This window comes from Hyla sarda, chromosome 1 (assembly GCF_029499605.1).
Source record: "Hyla sarda isolate aHylSar1 chromosome 1, aHylSar1.hap1, whole genome shotgun sequence".
Lineage (NCBI taxonomy): Eukaryota > Metazoa > Chordata > Amphibia > Anura > Hylidae > Hyla > Hyla sarda.
Genome location: NC_079189.1, coordinates 46,298,866 through 46,317,536, shown reverse-complemented (window position 1 = coordinate 46,317,536; position 18,671 = coordinate 46,298,866). Strand labels below are relative to the sequence as shown.

Below are 18,671 nucleotides of genomic sequence, written 5' to 3'. Positions count from 1 at the left end.
CGGAAGTAGACAGCAGCTGATAAGTACTGGAAGGATTAAGATTTTTATATAGAAGTAAATTTACATATCTGTTTAACTTTCTGGCATTAGTTGATTAAAAAGAAAAAAGGTTTTCCAGCGGAGTACTCCTTTAAAAGGGGGTCATTCAAGATCACAAAAACAGAGCAGATTTCTTTTAAAAACAGGGCCACTCCTGTCCTCAAGTTGTGTTAAAAGGGGTATTCCAGGCCAAATTTTTTTTTTTACATATCAACTGGCTCCGGAAAGTTAAACAGATTTGTAAATTACTTCTATTAAAAAAAACTTAATCCTTCCAATAGTTATTAGTTTCTGAAGTGGAGTTGCTGTTTTCTGTCTAACTGCTTTCTGATGACTCACGTCCCGGGAGCTGTCCAGCTCCTATGGGGATATTTTCCCATCATGCAAGGGATATTCTCCCATCATGCACAGCTCCCGGGACGTGACATCATCATTGAGCAGTTAGACAGAAAACTTCAGAAGCTAATAACTATTGGAAGGATTAAGATTTTTTAATAGAAGTAATTTACAAATCTGTTTAACTTTCCAAAGCCAGTTGATATATATATATAAAAAAAAAAAAAAAAGTTTTTGCCTGGAATACCCCTTTAAGTATTGCAGCTGAGTTCTATTGAAATTAATGGAGCAAAGTTGTAATCACACATACAACCTGAGGACAGGGATATTGCAATTTTTGGGGAAAAAAAAGTAAACAAAAATAGCTCAATTCCTAAATAATCATCCCAAAATGAAAACTTATATACCCTGTCCACAGGATAGGAAGACAAGTATCTGATTATCAGAACAGGGTCAACACCAGTGTGCCTCCAGCTGTTGCAAAACTACAACTCCCAGCATGCCCGGACAGCCAACGGCTGTCCGGGCATGCTGGAAGTTGTAGTTTCGCAACAGCTGGAGGCACACTGGTTGGGAAACACAGTTCTTGGAAAACACTGTCCAACTAACCAAACCTCAAAAAGGAATAAGGTTTACAGCAACGGGGGAATTTTGGATTATTTTTCGAATTTTCGGCTACATTCACACGTACAGGATCTACTGCAGACTTGTTGTTGTGTTGAAATATTCAAAGTTTCAATCGATATCCGGTGTGAACGTACCCCTAAAACAGTTCAACATCTAACTGATATGGCCCAACGAGAGTCTTATCACTCGAAACTGCGCAAAAGTATAAGATGGGAAAGTCAATTTGTCGCACCATATAAGAAAACGGATTTGCATTATATCTATTAATGGTGGACAGGTTGCAATTCCGTATGAGTCAACATGAATAGAAGTTGCTGAGTTGCCCATAGCAACCAATCAGATAGCTGCTTTCATTTTTCAGAGGCCTGTTCAAAAATGAAAGAAGCGATCTGATTGGTTGCTATGGGCAACTGGTCAACTTTTCCCTTTACACAGGTTTTGATAAATCTCCCTCATTGTATCTGTGCCGCTTGCAGCTCTGCTACATCGTGTAGCGACACCAATTTTCTTACAGAAAAAATTAATAAATAAAATTTAAAAAAAAAGTCTGAACTCCATCCATCACGCCGGAATTTGGCAGCACTTAAGTCACAACTTCTACATAAGTGCATTAACCCTTCATCAGCTGCAGAGCAGTCGCTCAGAGGGGGGGGGTTCCACACAGAGAGAGTAGTCAGAGAAGAGCGCAGGCCTAGCAGCGCTGCCACGTGTTGCATGTATACAAGGATGTCATGTCTCCACAGATCAGTGAACGCTCTCATGTCTACAGAACGTTCCAGGCTGGAAGTACGGCAGACGGATTTATCAAAGAGAGAAGGGGAAAGAAAAAAAGAAAAAAGAAGAAAAAACATGGTTCTTGTTACTATAGTTTTGATAGATCTTTCCCGCTCTTTTAACGTGATGCCGTTTTTAAGATCTCCGCTTGCTGTGAGTGGATGGGAACAGTCTTAAGGGTATCAACCCATTTTGTCCATTTGATACAGTTATGGTAATAGCGCACATGCTGACCGGTAATACGCCCAACCACGTGAGTTAACGGCAAAATACCACGTTTTCCCATTTCCCGTTGGCTGTCCGGGCATGCTGGAAGTTGTAGTTTTGCAACAGCTGGAAGCACTGCCATAGACTGAAATAACATTCTGGCTAAAACGTGTGTACATATATGTATGTGTGTATATATATATATATGTATGTGTGTATATATATATATATATATATATATATATATATACACACACATATACGGATAAAAATAAATATGTGATAGCCTGGGGGGTGTAGGGTATGGGGAGTGTAGCTGTACAGCAATTAAAGGGTGCTTGTTAACCCTTGCTATTCGTGACGCCAGGGTGCGGGTTCCTCAATAACGCTTTTCCTACCGCCTCCCTTCCCAAGAGCGATAGGGAGGTAGATAAGAAGAATAGATTGTCCACAACCGAAGAGTTTTCTGAAACAGCATCAACTTTTACTGAAGGTTTTCTGCAAGCTTCAATAATACAACAGTCTCTGAGTATAACAGCAGCTTTTCCTTGAGGATTGACAAAGGTTGGGACTTTAGCATTAAGAATCTTTTTAGTATATTGCATTGCTCCACTGGATTTAGGGGTTAATTGCGGTCCAGTAGTCACGCTAACATTTGCAGGGATTTAGATTTGAACTCACAGTTTTGGTTCTGCTGAGGCCGTAGGTTTTGAGGCCTAGCGTGTCTTTGAAAGTTGTGTAGCACCGTCCTGTTAGTCCAGCATCCACGAGAGCAGCAACCCAAGAGAGCGATAATTGGACGCAGCTCCTTTATGTGGGCAGGGGCTGGACTAACGCTAATTGTTCCATACTGATGTTAATCACCATTACAGAGATTTGTGGGTAACACGTGACCCAAGGACCTCCTAAGGTCCTACAACATACCATAGAGGTTACTAGCATGGTCACATGACCGAAGGTCCTGCGACGCTGAACAAGGTAAGTACTATACATTAATATAGGATATATAATTATTAAATATATACATATATTAGCATTAAAGATAGACTTTAGGAAAGGCGACTAGGGGCTGTCCCACCTGAGGAACCCTACCTGAATGTAGTTACTCTGACTTTGGAGACCTCTACACTAGGTACGGTATGCAATACGGTACCGGGACACCACAAATAAATTTCAGACTCATTATAAGGCTTTGTTCACACAGTGGAATGTCCGTCCAGAAAACAGCAGGTGCCGTCAGAACCTGGCGGCACTAGGACGGTTATGGATAATAGATATAAAACGAAGATCATTCTTCTAAGATGGTGGTTACATCCTGTTTCACGCCTTGTGTGACCACCCTGCTTGGCACAGAAATTATGATGCAATGCTTACGTAAAGTAGTCTGCTAACCAATTAGAATACTTACACATTGTGCTACTCCCTACTGAAGATATACACCGCTCAAAAAAAACAAAAAATAAATAAAAGGGAGCACTAAGATAACACATCCTAGATCTGATTGAATGAACTAATCGTATGAAATACTTTTGTCTTTACATAGTTGAATGTGCTGACAACAAAATCACACAAAAATTATCAATGGAAATCAAATTTATCAACCCATGGAGGTCTGGATATGGAGTCCCACTCAAAATCAAAGTGGAAAACCACACTACAGGCTGATCCAACTTTATGTAATGTCCTTAAAACAAGTCACAAAGAGGCTCAGTAGTGTGTGTGGCCTCCACGTGCCCGTATGACCTCCCTACAATGCCTGGGCATGCTCCTGATGAGGTGTGGACGGTCTCCTGAGGGATGTCCTCCCAGACCTGGACTAAAGCATCCGCCAACTCCAGGACAGTCTGTGGTGCAATGTGGCATTGGTAGATGGAGCGAGACATGATGTCCCAGATGTTCTCAATCGGATTCAGGTTTGGGGAACGGGCGGGCCAGTCCATAGCATCAATGCCTTCCTCTTGCAGGAACTGCTGACACACTCCAGACACATGAGGTCTAGCATTGTCTTGCATTAGGAGGAACCCAGGGCCAACCGCACCAGCATATGGTCTCACAAGGGGTCTGAAGATCTCATCTCAGTACCTAATGGCAGTCAGGCTACCTCTGGCAAGCACATGGAGGGCTGTGTGGCCCCCCAAAGAAATGCCACCCCACATCATTATTGACCCACCATCAAATCGGTCATGATGGGGGATGTTGCAGGCAGGAGAACATTCTCCACAGCGTCTCCAGACTCTTAAACATCTGTCACATGTGCTCAGTGTGAACCTGCTTTCATCTGTGAAGAGCACAGGGTGCCAGTGGTGAATTTGCCAATCTTGGTGTTCTCTGGCAAATGCCAAATGTCCTGTACGGTGTTGGGCTGTAAGCACAACCTCCACCTGTGGACGTTGGGCCCTCATACCACCCTCATGGAGTCTCATGTACATTTGTGGCCGGCTCATTTTGCAGGGCTCTGGCAGTGCTCCTCCTTGCATAAAGGCAGAGGTAGCGGTCCTGCTGCTGGGTTGTTTCCCTCCTACGGCCTCCTCCGCGTGTCCTGATGTACTGGTTTGTCTCCTGGTAGCGCCTCCATGCTCTGGACACTACGCTGACAGACACAGCAAACCTTCTTGCCACAGCTTGCATTTGATGTGCCATCCTGGATGAGCTGCACTACCTGAGCCATTTCGGATGTATAGGACAGTAGCAGAAATTTTACTACACGTGAATTCTCCAGATGTAATCATGATTCCATTCACAGACATCAAGCAGAGATCTTATAAAAAGCAACAATATGGTTTGAGCTACCGATTCGGGAAGTGCAGCTGACAATTGCAGCTTGCAGAAGATGAGACAAATGGATGTGTGGCGGTACAGTATGCGACAGTACTGCAATGTGTGAACACAGCCTCACATATGTAAAATAGGGAAGTGGTAAAAAGGGAGACATGATGGAAAGGGGTAAGTAAGCACATGCGCATTTGAATCCTAAAGTCCCCACCCAAGACCCCTCCCATTAAAAATGGACAAAATATTCAAAAACGTATGGTTTTTTTTTCTATAAAAACGGACGGAACAGTATGCACTTTTAAAAACAGCATACTGTTTAAAAATGCATACGGTTTACTTTTTCCCCATACTGTTCCATCCGTTTTTTTCCCCATACGGTTTTTGATAGAAAACGTATGCGGGAACCGTAGTTTAAAAACGTAGTGTGAACCCAGTATATATATATATATATATATATATATATATATATATATATATATATATATATATATATATATATATATATAAAAGGTTTTGCCTGGAATACCCCTTTAAGAAGTCTCAGAACTGATTGGGATTTATGCCAAGCCAGAACTCTCTCCAGAAGGAAAGAGAACCAATCAGTTCTGAGACTTCGTGCTAAATGGCCTAACTTGAATCTCCGTTACACCTGAAGAGGTGTCCTCTCCCTGAGGAAAGTACTGACCCCGTCTCTCTCTCTATAATAAATATATTATATTTTTTATATATATATATATATATATATATATATATATATATATATATATATATATATATATATATATATATGCAAGGGCAAACTTCTGTCAATATTCTCTCTTTGTAGCAAAACCACTTGAGGGCTTCAGATTGGTCAATTGTTAGAAAATAAAATAACATTAAAAGGGGACATCTTATCCCCTATCCAAAGAATTGGGGATAAAATGTCTGATTGTTCGGGCTCCGGTTGTTGGGACCCCCTGCGATCGGACATCTTATCCCCTATTCTTTGGAGTGGAGAACCCCTTTAAAAGGGTACTCCGGTGGAAAACTTTATTATTATTATTTTTTAATTAACTAATGCTAGAAAGTTAAACAGATTTGTAAATAACTTCTATTAAAAAAATCTTAAATCCTTCCAGTACTTATTAGCTGCTGAATACTACAGAGGAAATTCTTTTCTTTTTGGAGCACAGAGCTCTCTGCTGACATCACGAGCACAGTGCTCTCTGCTGACATCTCTGTCCATTTTAGGAACTGTCCAGAACAGCATATGTTTTCTATGGGGATTTTCTCCTACTCTGGACAGTTCCTAAAATGGACAGAGATGTCAGCAGAGAGCACTGTGCTCGTGATGTCAGCAGAGAGCTCTGTGCTCCAAAAAGAAAAGAATTTCCTCTGTAGTATTCAGCAGCTAATAAGTACTGAAAAGGAATACGATTTTTTAATAGAAGTCATTTACAAATCTGTTTAACTTTCTGTAACCAGTTGATTTAAAAAAAAAAAAAAAAACATTTTTTTTTAAAAAGTGTTCCACCGGAGTACCCCTTTAGGGTACGTTCACAAGGGCGGATTCATTTGCGGATTTCCCGCTGCGTATTTGAAAGGGGGCAGGGCTCTTCTCGGCTGTCCGCAGCAGATTTTCCATGGCGGATTTTCCGCAGTGTGAATTCCGCCATGGAAAATCTGCTGCGAACAGCCGAGAACAGCCTGCCCCCTTTCAAATACGCAGCGGGAAACTCGCAAATGAATCCGCCCGTGTGAATGTACCCTAAATGTGTATGTAGAAATACAGACATCCCGCTTTTCAATTCCTTGGTTGAGCTCGGTGGACACGTGTTTTTTAACTGTGCTATGTAACCTGCCATTCTCCATCTGCTGCTGAACTATAACTCCCAGCAGACAACACCAGGACACATTGGAGGTTGTAGTTTAGGGACTATAGATAGGAGATCACTGCCAAAGACTAGAACTCTTTAAAACAGTGGTCTCCAAAAGGTGGCCCTGCAGCTGTTGCAAAACTACAACTCCCAGCATTCCCGGACAGCCGAAGGCTGTCCGGGCATGCTGGGAGTTGTAGTTTTGCAACAGCTGAAGGTCCACAGTTTGGAGGCCACTGTCCTGGGAGGTTGTACAACGTCTCGAACTGCAATCATGCATCCAAACAACCTGTTGCACTACAACGCCCAGCAGGCAACCTATCCGTACGTGAGCGAGCACGATGGGGGTTGTAGTCTTGATCTGTTTAGCATAATAAAAGCCCAAGAAAGAAGCTGCAGGAGTTTGTTGTGACAGCCGTATGGAGTTTTTTGAAGGTTAATTGAACTATATAGAGAAGAGGCTTATATAAAAAAAAAAAAACCTCAAGAATACAATGAAGAAGCTGCGGAGGGGCCTCGGCGCTCTCCAATCCAAGTAACACCGTACTGAATAAAAATGGAAGATTATTAAAAGTAGAGGGGGGGGGGGGGGGGGGGGGAGATTCTGCGTTAAGTGTTCGTCTCGCTAGACAGTAATTACTCTTTTCTCACGTCGATTCCGGCAGGATTACTTTCTCCAGCAGACAATGGAGTGCGGTCTGAACGTCAGTCATTCCCCAACACAATGTATCAAAAAAACAAAAAGGTGGGATGCGGCCGTCTCATGGGCACAGCGCCATTCCTACAGACATATATGACATACCTCGGATCACGATTAAAGGGGTACTCCGGTGGAAAACATTTTTTATTCATAAATATTTTTTTTTAAATCAATTGGTGCCAGAAAGTTTAACAGATTTGCAAATTACTTCTATTAAAAAATCTTTATCCTTCCAGTACTTATTAGCGGCTGTATAATAGAGAGTAGGTTATCTTCCTTTTGAATTTCTTTTGTTAATTATTAAAAGTAGAAGGAGGGGGCGGGGAGATTCTGCGTTAAGAGTTCGTCTCGCTAGACAGCAATTACTCTTTTCTCACGTCGATTCCGGCAGAATAACTTTCTCTGGTCCATGGTGCTCTCTGCTGACACCTCTGTCCATGTCAGGAACTGTCTAGAGCAGGAGAGGTTTGCTATGCGGATTTGCTCCTGCTCTGGACAGTTCCTGACATGGACAGAGGTGTCAGCAGAGAGCACCGTGGACAGAGAGAAAAGAAATTCAAAAAGAAAAGAACTTCCTCTGTATTATACAGCAGCTGATAAGTAGTGGAAGGATTAGGATTTATTTTAATAGAAGTAATTTGCAAATCTGTTCAACTTTCTGGCACCAGTTGATTATAAAAAAAAAAATTATAATAATAATAATAATGTTTTCCACCGGAGTACCCCTTTAACCAGTGCTATTCCCATAGGAAAGATAGAAGATGTAGCAGAGCTGAGAGGATTGGGTGCAGAAAAAAAAGTTCCCAAACAGGTCCATATCATTAACAAGACAGCCAGTCCAAAATGTTATGTTTAACATAAAAAACAAATAAATAAATATATAATTAAAAAACATTCTAAGATTCCGCAAGATGGCATCACAGCAGATACGTTCGGAGGCAGCAGAGCTGTGCTGGTCACATGACTTTATTCGTGCAAGTTATATTAGGTTACATTGCGACCAATCTAAAATAAAAAGAAAATAAAACAATGCTACAAGAGGACATCAGTGGAGATACGGTCGGATGCAGCAGAGCTGTGTTTGTCATAGGACTTTATTCGTGCGATTCCCAAGACTATTTTAGGGTGCGATTTGGCCTTACGTTGTTCGGCTGGGGCTCCACGACGACACGTGTTGCCTGAAAGCCTATCTTAAAAAAAAAAAAAAAAAAAAAGAATTGCACAACCGAAATATTTTGGCGATTTGTCACCTGTCGCGCAACTTTATTAGCCTGGGTTCACATCACGTTTTCGCCATACTATTTTCAATCCATTTTTCTAAAGAAAACCGTATGGCAAAAAAATGGATGGAACAGTATGGGGAAAAAGTAAACCGTATGCGTTTTTAAAAGTGCATATAGTTCCATCCGTTTTTATAAAAATAAAAAAAAATATGTTTTTGATCATTTTGTACATTTTTAAAGGGGAGGGGTGTTGAGTGGGGACTTTAGGATGCAAGTGCGCATGTGCAAAGTAAAAACCGTATACGGTTTCCCGTATGGAATTGTATACATGTGCGTTTCCCATTGACGTCCATGTTAAAAAAAAAACGTATGCGGTTACAGTATGGTTGACCACATTTTTGTCTCCAGTTTAAAAACCGTACTGTAACCGCATACGTTTTTTTTTTTTAACATGGAAGTCAATGTAAAACGCACATGTATACAATTCCATACGGGAAACCGTATAAGTTTTTTACTTGGCACATGCGCATTTGCATCCTAAAGTCCCCACCCAACACCCCTCCCATTAAAAATGGACACAATTTTCAAAAACGTATTTTTTTTTTAATAAAAACGGACGGGACTGTATGCACTTTTAAAAACGCATACGGTTTACTTTTTTCCATACTGTTCCATCCATTTTTTTTTGCCATACGGTTTTCTTTAGAAAAATGGATTGAAAACAGTATGGCAAAAACGTGATGTGAACCCAGCCTTACAAATATTGTAATTTGGCTTTGAAAAAAAAAACAAAAAAAAAAAACGCATTTTAAAAAGTTGCCATCAGATCGCAGTGGCATGTAAAGTCACCTGCGGTTGGCTAACAAGTATCCGTACAAGGTGGCACAGCCTTTATCTGTGGTTGTAGTAGAGCTGTGTTTGTTATGTGTATCAAGTATTCTCTAATGTAGCAGAGCTAAGTTTGTCAGGTGGTACATGCAGTCACCTCCGGTTGGCTTTTTTTGTGAAACAGTTGCGTTGCAGTCATGCAACCTTATTAACTAGCATTATATGCGACGCTGCATCTTCAAGTAGACGTGTAGCCCTAACCTTATTTAACATGTGCATGGTGCATGCAACTAACACGTCAGTCTATGCTGGCAAAGTTGCATGCTGCCATTAGGATCTGATGCAGTGGTCTCCAAACTGTGGCCCTCCAGATGATGCAGAACTACAATTCCCAGCATGCCCGGACAGCCAACGGCTGTCCGGGCATGCTGGGAGTTGTAGTTTTGCCACATTTGGAGGGCCAAAGTTTAAAGGGGTAGTCCAGTGGTGAAAACGTATCCCCTATCCTAAGGATAGGGGATAAGTTTGAGATCACGGGGGGTCCGACCGCTGGGGCCCCCTGCGATCTCTCTGTATGGGGCCCCGGCTCTCCGGCCAGATAGCGGGTGTTGACCTCCGCACGAAGCGGCGGCCGACACGCCCCCTCAATACATCTCTATGGCAGAGCCGGAGATTGCCGAAGGCAGCGCTTCAGCTCTGCCATAGAGTTGTATTGAGGGGGCGTGTCGGCCGCCGCTTCGTGCGGAGGTCGACACGCCCCCTTCCCGCCGGCTGTTGGGGCTCCGTACAGGAGATCGCAGGGGGCCCCAGCAGTCGGACCTCCCGCGATCTCAAAACTTATCCCCATCCTTAGGATAGGGGATAAGTTGTTCACCACTGGACTACTCCTTTAAAAGGAGTACTCCCGTGGAAATATTTTTTTTTTTTTTTTTTTTTTTATCAACTGGTGTTGAAAAATCTTAATCCTTCCAGTACTTATTAGCTGCTGAATACTACAGAGGAAATGCTTTTATTTTTGGATTTCTCTGATGTCACGACCACGGTGCTCTCTACTCAGCTCTGCTGTCCATTTTAGGAACTGTCCAGAGCAGCATATGTTTGCTATGGGGATGTTCTCCTGCTCTGGACAGTTCCAAAAATGGACAGCAGAGGTCAGCAGAGAGCACCGTGGTCGTGACATCAGAGAAATCCAAAAAGAAAAGCATTTCTTCTGTAGTATACAGCCCCTAAAAAGTACTGGAAGGATTAAGATTTTTTAAATGAAGTCATTTACAAATCTGTTTAACTTTCCATCACCAGTTGATTTATAAAAATAAAAATAAAAATAAAAATACGTTTTCCACGGGAGTACCCCTTTAAAGACCACTGATCTACTGCATTATAGAAGGTTCAGTCAATGAAGTATTGTCCAGAATCCAGAACAATTCATATCTATAATCGTGAGGTCTGTGATATGACAACAAGCAATCACGACCAATATAAACAGTAATAAACAATGTGACATCATAGTAATAAGGACAATGATAACAACAATCAGCTTTTAAAGGGCCATACGTGGCCCCTAAGTTTCTACATCCATCAGCCCTATGATAGTATTCCACTCATCTGCATTAGAAAAGAATTAAAGGGGTATTCCAGGCAAAAACTTTTTTTTTATATATATATATATATATATATATCAACTGGCTCTGAAAAGTTAAACAGATTTGTAAATTACTTCTATTAAAAAATCTTAATCCTTACAATAGTTATTAGCTTCTGAAGTTTTTTGTCTAACTGCTCAATGATGATGTCACGTCCCGGGAGCTGTGCATGATGGGAGAATATCCCTTGCATGATGGGAGAATATCCCCATAGGAGCTGGACAGCTCCCGGGACGTGAGTCATCAGAAAGCAGTTAGACAGAAAACAACAACTCAACTTCAGAAGCTAATAACTATTGGAAGGATTAAGATTTTTTAATAGAAGTAATTTACAAATCTGTTTAACTTTCCAGAGCCAGTTGATATATATATATATATATATATATATAAAAAAAAAAAAAAGTTTTAGTCTGGAATACCCCTTTAATCCAACAAGTAGTTTAGATTCCAGAAGCAGTAACACATAGCAAACTCCTCATCACTACACACAGCAGCAACCACAGCGACCTTCTACATCAGGTTCAACCAGAACCGAAGAAACGTCATGATATGAAGCCACCTGTAATAGTAAATCCAAACACAAGCAGATTGTGACGGTATTCTAGGTAAAAGCATGCATTCATATGTAACATCGATGTAGCAGAGCTGAGTTTGACACGAGGCACAAGTGTTATCTCTGCTACATCTACATTCCTATGTAATGTAGATGTAGCAGGGCTGAGTTGGACACATGGTGCAAGCAATTGTAGTAATGCTGTGTTTGTTACGGGCAAGTATCATTTTTGATTGTAGCAGAGCTGGGTTTGTCATGTGGCGCAGATGTGATTGCAGCATGGTAGAGTTTGTAATTTGGCACGTGATAGATATCTGACTGCATGCAGGACTGAAAGGAACCTTACAGCATTTTATCTCTGCAACACTTACCCATATATCTAGCTAACCTATTTGACAGTATAGCCAAGCTCTGCTCTGCTACATATAACCTATGACAGTGACGAACTCCGCTCTGCTACATCTAGCTATACATGAATAACCTATATGACAGTAGTGCCAAACTCTGCTCTGCTATATATATAACCTATGACAGTGACAAATTCAGCTCTGCTACATCTAGCTATACAGTTACAATGTGTCTATCCTATGACTTCAGTGCCAAACTCTTCTCTGCTACATATATAACCTACTCAGCTCTGCTACATCAAGCTATAGCTATACCGTTTATCCTATGACTGTAGTGCCAAACTCTGCTCTGCTACATATATAACCTATGACAGTGACAAATTCAGCTCTGCTACATCTAGCTATACAGTTACAACTTGTCTATCCTATGACTGCAGTGCCAAACTCTGCTCTGCTACATATATAACCTACTCAGCTCTGCTACATCAAGTTATAGTTATACCGTCTATCCTATGACTGTAGTGCCAAACTCTGCTCTGCTGCATATATAACCTTTGACAGTGACAAATTAAGCTCTGCTACATCAAGCTATACATGGATAACCTTTATGACAGTAGTGCCAAACCCTGATCTGCTACATATATAACCTATGACAGTGACAAATTCAGCTCTGCTACATCTAGCTATACATGAATAACCTATATGACAGTAGTGCCAAACTCTGCTCTGCCACATATATATCCTATGACAGTGACAAATTCAGCTCTGCTACATCTAGCTATACAGTTACAACCTGTCTATCCTATGACTTCAGTGCCAAACTCTTTTCTGCTACATATTTAACCTACTCAGCTCTGCTACATCTAGCTATACAGTTACTACCTGTCTATCCTATGACCGTAGTGCCAAACTCTGCTCTGCTACACATTATACTTATGACAGTGACAAACTCAGTTATGCTACATCTACCTATATCTGGCATTGATAACCTCTCTATCCTACACAACATTACCGGGAAAAATCTGCTCAAGCAACCTATATCTTTATTACATACAGCAGACAAACTCCACTCTGCTAAATCTGCACGTATATATAGCTATACATTTATACGTTATTTATCCAATATGTCAGAAGTGCTACACTGTGCCCTGCTACACAACCTGTAAGACCGTGACAAACTCAGCTCTGCTACATCTACTTACATTTTGCTATAATATATATATATATATATATATATATATATATATATATAATTTTTTTTTTTTTTTTTTTTTTATAACCAAACTCAGCCCTGCTACATCTACATATATCAGCTATACATTTATTACCTATCTATCCTATATGGCAGAAGTGCTAGACAACCTGTAAGACAGGAGACAAACTCCTCCCTGCTACATCTACGTATACCTAGCTAGACAATGTAATAATATGACAATAGCGCCAAACTCTGCTGCATATATATTTATAACCTAAGACCGTGAAACATTCAGCTCTGCTACATCTACCTATATATTTATGACCAAAATCTGCCCTACTACAAACTCAGCTCTGCTACATCTACTTAAATTTACCTATATATTTATAACCAAAATCTGCTGTGCTACAAACTCAGCTCCGCTACTTCCACACATATCTGACTATACATTTCTCACTTATCCATCCCATAACGCAGGGTACTTTCCAAGGTGTTAACCTGTCCACATGTCTACCCCTTTCTCCAGTACCTGGATGATGATGACCACCGTAATACATTTAGGGTCTCCAATCATTACCCTTTCATGTGCAATGGTCTCCTACAAGCACTGTCCACACATTAGGGACTTCCATAAACAAACAACCCAGACATGGGAGACAAGATAACCCTGCAGCACCATAGGGGTTAATCTACAAGTCAAGGGGGCCCGGTGATTAATGAGGGTCTCACACAATGTCCCCCCTGCTGACCGCCTATGGTGCAACTCAGGGACAACATGCAAATTCAGCAATTTTCATGAAAAGCCCTCGGGATCGGCTTCACGTACAGGCAGCGGGGATGGGAACCTGGGCACTACCCTCCCCTCTCAGCCCCATTCGAAAGCTGAAAAAGAGTTCATGTTTGCGAAACCAAGAGGGTGGACCCGTATCCTTACCTGCCGATTTTCTCTCGGGTTTCTCCTCTTCTGGCTGCGTCACGGGAAGCCTGGCAGCTGGCACTCCGCTCACCGTCACCAGGAAAAAGCAGAGTGTGCACCACACGGTGATCATTCCCACCAGTATCCCTCGGCACGGGGATAACCTGCAGCCCCCTCCAGCCTCAGGCATCCTATGGTCGCATTACTTTTGCTCTGCTGGGTTGTGCACTATAATCCTGGCACCGGTCTCCTTGACCAAGGTAGTGCCCACCTGGAGAAGAAAAAAAAAAGAAGAAAGAGTTAGCCTGGTATATAGAGGGGCAAGGATCAAAATAGAGTCAAGCTATAGAAGCATATGCCCAATTTCTGCCACCCAACAGTGTTTTCCAAACAGCGTGTCTCCAGCTGTTGCAAAACTACGACTCCCAGCATGCTCGGACAGCCTTCGGCTGTCCGAGCATGCTGGGAGTCGTAGTTTTGCAACAGCTGGAGGCACGGTTTTGAAAAAACGGCTCTATAGAATGGATCCTGGGAGAGGTCAGCAGTTGAACTGGTTATCCTTTAAGCAACATAGGGTTTACCATTAAAGAATCTCAGCAGGGTAGAGGGGGGGGGGGGACATTTCTGTGATGCCTCATTGCCCTGAGATCTGTAGAATCTATTCTACAGGTTAAAGATAGATAATAGGTAAAAGAAGAAGAGGAAAAAAATAAATTATATATAATAAAAATAATAATAATAAAAAATTATATATATTTTTTTTTATTATTCTTAAAATATATATATATATATATATATATATATATATATATATATATATATATATAGAGAGAGAGAGAGAGAGAGAGAGAGAGAGAGAGAGAGAGAGAGAGAGAGAGAGAGAGAGAGAGAGAGAGAGAGAGAGAGAGAGAGAGAGAGAGAGAGAGAGAGAGAGAGAGAGAGAGAGAGAGAGAGAGAGAGAGAGAGAGAGAGAGAGAGAGAGAGAGAGAGAGAGAATATATATATATAGATAGAGAATATATATATATTAATAAAATATATATTTTTTTATTATTCTTAATATATATATATATATATATATATATAGATAGATAGAGAATATATATATATATAGAGATAGAGAATAATAAACTATATATATATATATATATATATATATATATATATATATATATATATATGTGTATATATATATTATGTATTAAGAATAACAAAATTTGCAGATTGATACATTGTAACAACAGATAAAAGGGTAAACAAGTTGTGTATTGATACATTGTAACAGCTAAAAAAATGATAAACACAAGAATATTGCCTATTGTTATATTGTAACAACAGATGAAACCATGATTAATACAAGTTGTGTACCGATACGTTGTAATCACAGATTTAAAAAAAAATTATAAAACAAATTGTTTATTGCTACATTGTAACAATAGAATAAAAAAAAATGTAAACAAGTTGTATATTGTTTGGTCATAACAGATTAAAGAATGATAAACACAGGTCATCTATTGATACATTGTAACAAGATTTGTGAACACAAATTGATCACAGATACATTGTAACCACGTCACATAAATGTCTGTTCTAATTTCTTCAGACTGCAGTATTATTGGTGCCCACTGAGCATGGCATCAGAGAAGAGATTTACCCATTTCCTCTGTACCTAGTCCCGATCCTGCAATGAATTAACCTTAGTTACACCAGCACCAGGCAATAGTCCTCAACCTGTGGTCCTTATAATATTCTAAAACTACAACTCACAGCAAGCTGGGAGTTGTAGTTCTGCAGCAGCCTGGATTGAGCACCTCGGCTTCTAGAAGGATGATGGCACCTCCAGGATGTGAAGGTGACACAGACCATGCACAGTCCTGCAGAGGATTATCACTACATACAGTCCATGGAGAACATGCCAAAGACTACTACCATCTCACTTTCACACTTTTGTCCATGTAGGTGACAATTTGGAAATATCCAGTGGAATGGACTTTACCAGCAGAGTCCTCGTTGCACCCTACACCCCCAGATTAATCAGGGTGCATGCAATGTGTCTAGAAGCTGCCATCCATGTCATTGAAGCCCCCTGATCCTTCCATAGACCATGCACTGTCCAGCAGAGGATCCTCATTGCACCCTATAGCCCCAGAGACATCAGGGTGATGCTAAGCTTCCCATAGACCATGCACTGTCCAGCAGAAGTGTTCTGAAGTGTTCTCACTGCACCCTACCCCCCCCCCCCCCCCCCCCCAGACAGATCAGGGTGAATGCAAGGTATGATACACAACATAGACCATGCACTGTCCAGCAGATAGATCCACATTGCTCCCTACACCCTCCAGAGAGATCAGGGTGAATGTAATGTATCATCTATATCACTGCACCCCCGATCTTCCCACAGACCATGCACTGTCCAGCAGATAGATCCACATTGCTCCCTACACCCTCCAGACAGTTCCGGGTGAATGTAATGTATCATCCATATCACTGCACCCCCGATCTTCCCACAGACCATGCACTGTCCAGCAGAGGATCTTCAATGCACCCTACACCCCCCAGACAGATCAAGGTGAATATAATGCATCATCCATATCACTGCACCCCTAGATCTTCCTACAGACCATGCACTGTCCAGCAGATAGATCCACATTGCTCCCTACACCCCCCCCCCCCCCCCGACAGATCAGGGTGAATGCAATGTATCATCCATATCACTGCACCCCCGATCTTCCCACAGACCATGCACTGTCCAGCAGATCCACATTGCTCCCTACACCCCCCAGACAGATCAGGGTGAATGCAATGCATCATCCATATCACTGCACCCCTAGATCTTCCCACATACCATGCACTGTCCAGCAGAGGATCTTCATTGGACCCTACACCCCCCAGACAGATCAGGGTGAATGCATCATCTATATCACTGCACCCCTAGATCTTCCCACAGACCATGCCCTGTCCAGATAAGTCCCGGCTGCAGAACTTCAATGCACTAGACTGTGTGCACATCCTCAATGACACCTTCAGCCTCACAAGTGGCAACTAACAACTTCCTATGGCTACACAACGTATCTGCACATCCAGGGTGAAAATCTGCAAAGAACTTCATTGCAAACCCCAAATCTCCAGCGATAAAGCCCATGCACTGTCCGGCCGAGGGGTCCTCAGGGGCCACACTGTAGTCCAGGCTCCGTGCAGCGTTATTCGGCGGGATCCAGCACCTACCTGCTGCTCTTATAGCTCCAGTGCCCGGGGGAGCACAGCTCCGGGTGCCCAGCTCCTATCCTCCCGCTCTACACGAACCGAGTGCCGGCCACTCAGCATCTCCTCCTCCCCCTGACAGCGACTCCAATGTGCGGGGCGGTGGTTACCTCTTCTAGCCACGCCTCTATGCAAATACACGGCACGCCCCCTGTGTCTACTAGCGGACACGCCCCCCTCCTCGCGCTATCCCTGGAGTGACGTCACCGCATCCCGCAGAACGTGTGTCTACTCATCGGGGGATTCGGAGAGTGGGTTAACCTCTTCATTGCCTGCGGCTTGTGTGCAGCTAAACGAGCTGTTAAATAACATTATTTGGATCTTTAAATTATTAAATTTTTATTAAAATAAAACAAAAAAACTAAGTTTTAGAGAAGTTTGTGGAAATGTCGCAACTGTGCGAGTTGCGACATTTTCACAAACTTCTATAAAACTGTTTTTTTTTGTTTTATTTTAACATATATCTATAGTCCCACTTTAGCAACTTTACATTATATATATGTAAATAAAACTGTTATTTATATGTAAATAAAACTATCTAAAACTGTGTATTTTATTTTAACATGTATCTATAGACCCACTTTAGCAATATATATATATATATATATATATATATATATATATATATATATATACACACACATATATCGATAGATAAATGTATATAAATATATAGATATACGTATTATGTAAAGTTACTAAAATGGGTGTTAGGTCATGCTGAGAGTTGTAATTTAACAACTAGAAAGCCCAAACCAATGATTGCAGAACTACAACTCCCAGCATGCCCCCTGCAACTCTTTGCATTCTTCAGCTGCTGTTAAACTACAACTCCCAGCAGACAATGTCACTACATTTTGGAGGTTGTTATCTAAGTACTATAGATGGTAGATCACTGCCATAGGCTATAACTCCTCCTGGGATAGTGGTCTCCAAACTGTGAACCTCAAGCTATTGCAAAACTACAACTCCCAGCATGCCCGGACAGCCTTACGCCCCCTGATGAAGCATTTGTGCGAAAACGCGCATTTGGGGAGGAGGTGAGAGGATTCCCTACAGCAGTGGTCTTCAACCTGCGGACCTCCAGATGTTGCAAAACTACAACTCCCAGCATGCCCGGACAGCCTTACGCCCCCTGACGAAGCATTGGTGCGAAAACGTGCGTTTGGGGAGGAGGTGAGAGGATTCCCTACAGCAGTGGTCTTCAACCTGCAGACCTCCAGATGTTGCAAAACTACAACTCCCAGCATGCCCGGACAGCCTTACGCCCCCTGACGAAGCATTGGTGCGAAAACGCGCGTTTGGGGAGGAGGTGAGAGGATTCCCTACAGCAGTGGTCTTCAACCTGCGGACCTCCAGATGTTGCAAAACTGCAACTCCCAGCATGCCCG

At 41.8% G+C, this 18,671-nt stretch overlaps 1 protein-coding gene across 4 annotated transcripts in view; it reads right to left on the bottom strand.

The window, feature by feature from the left end:
• Nucleotides 1-17,454, bottom strand: part of FGFR3 (fibroblast growth factor receptor 3) — a 118,733-nt gene extending 101,279 nt beyond the window's left edge. For 2 of the 4 annotated variants that reach the window (XM_056554916.1, XM_056554925.1), the window contains exons 1-2: nucleotides 17,245-17,453; nucleotides 14,038-14,290 (exon numbers count right to left, since the gene is read on the bottom strand). In XM_056554916.1, the coding sequence (XP_056410891.1) occupies nucleotides 14,038-14,209 (172 nt within the window). In that variant the 5' untranslated portion in view covers nucleotides 14,210-14,290; nucleotides 17,245-17,453. The other 2 variants (XM_056554912.1, XM_056554913.1) reach the window with 2 other exon arrangements.
• Nucleotides 17,455-18,671: the final 1,217 nt, after the last annotated feature.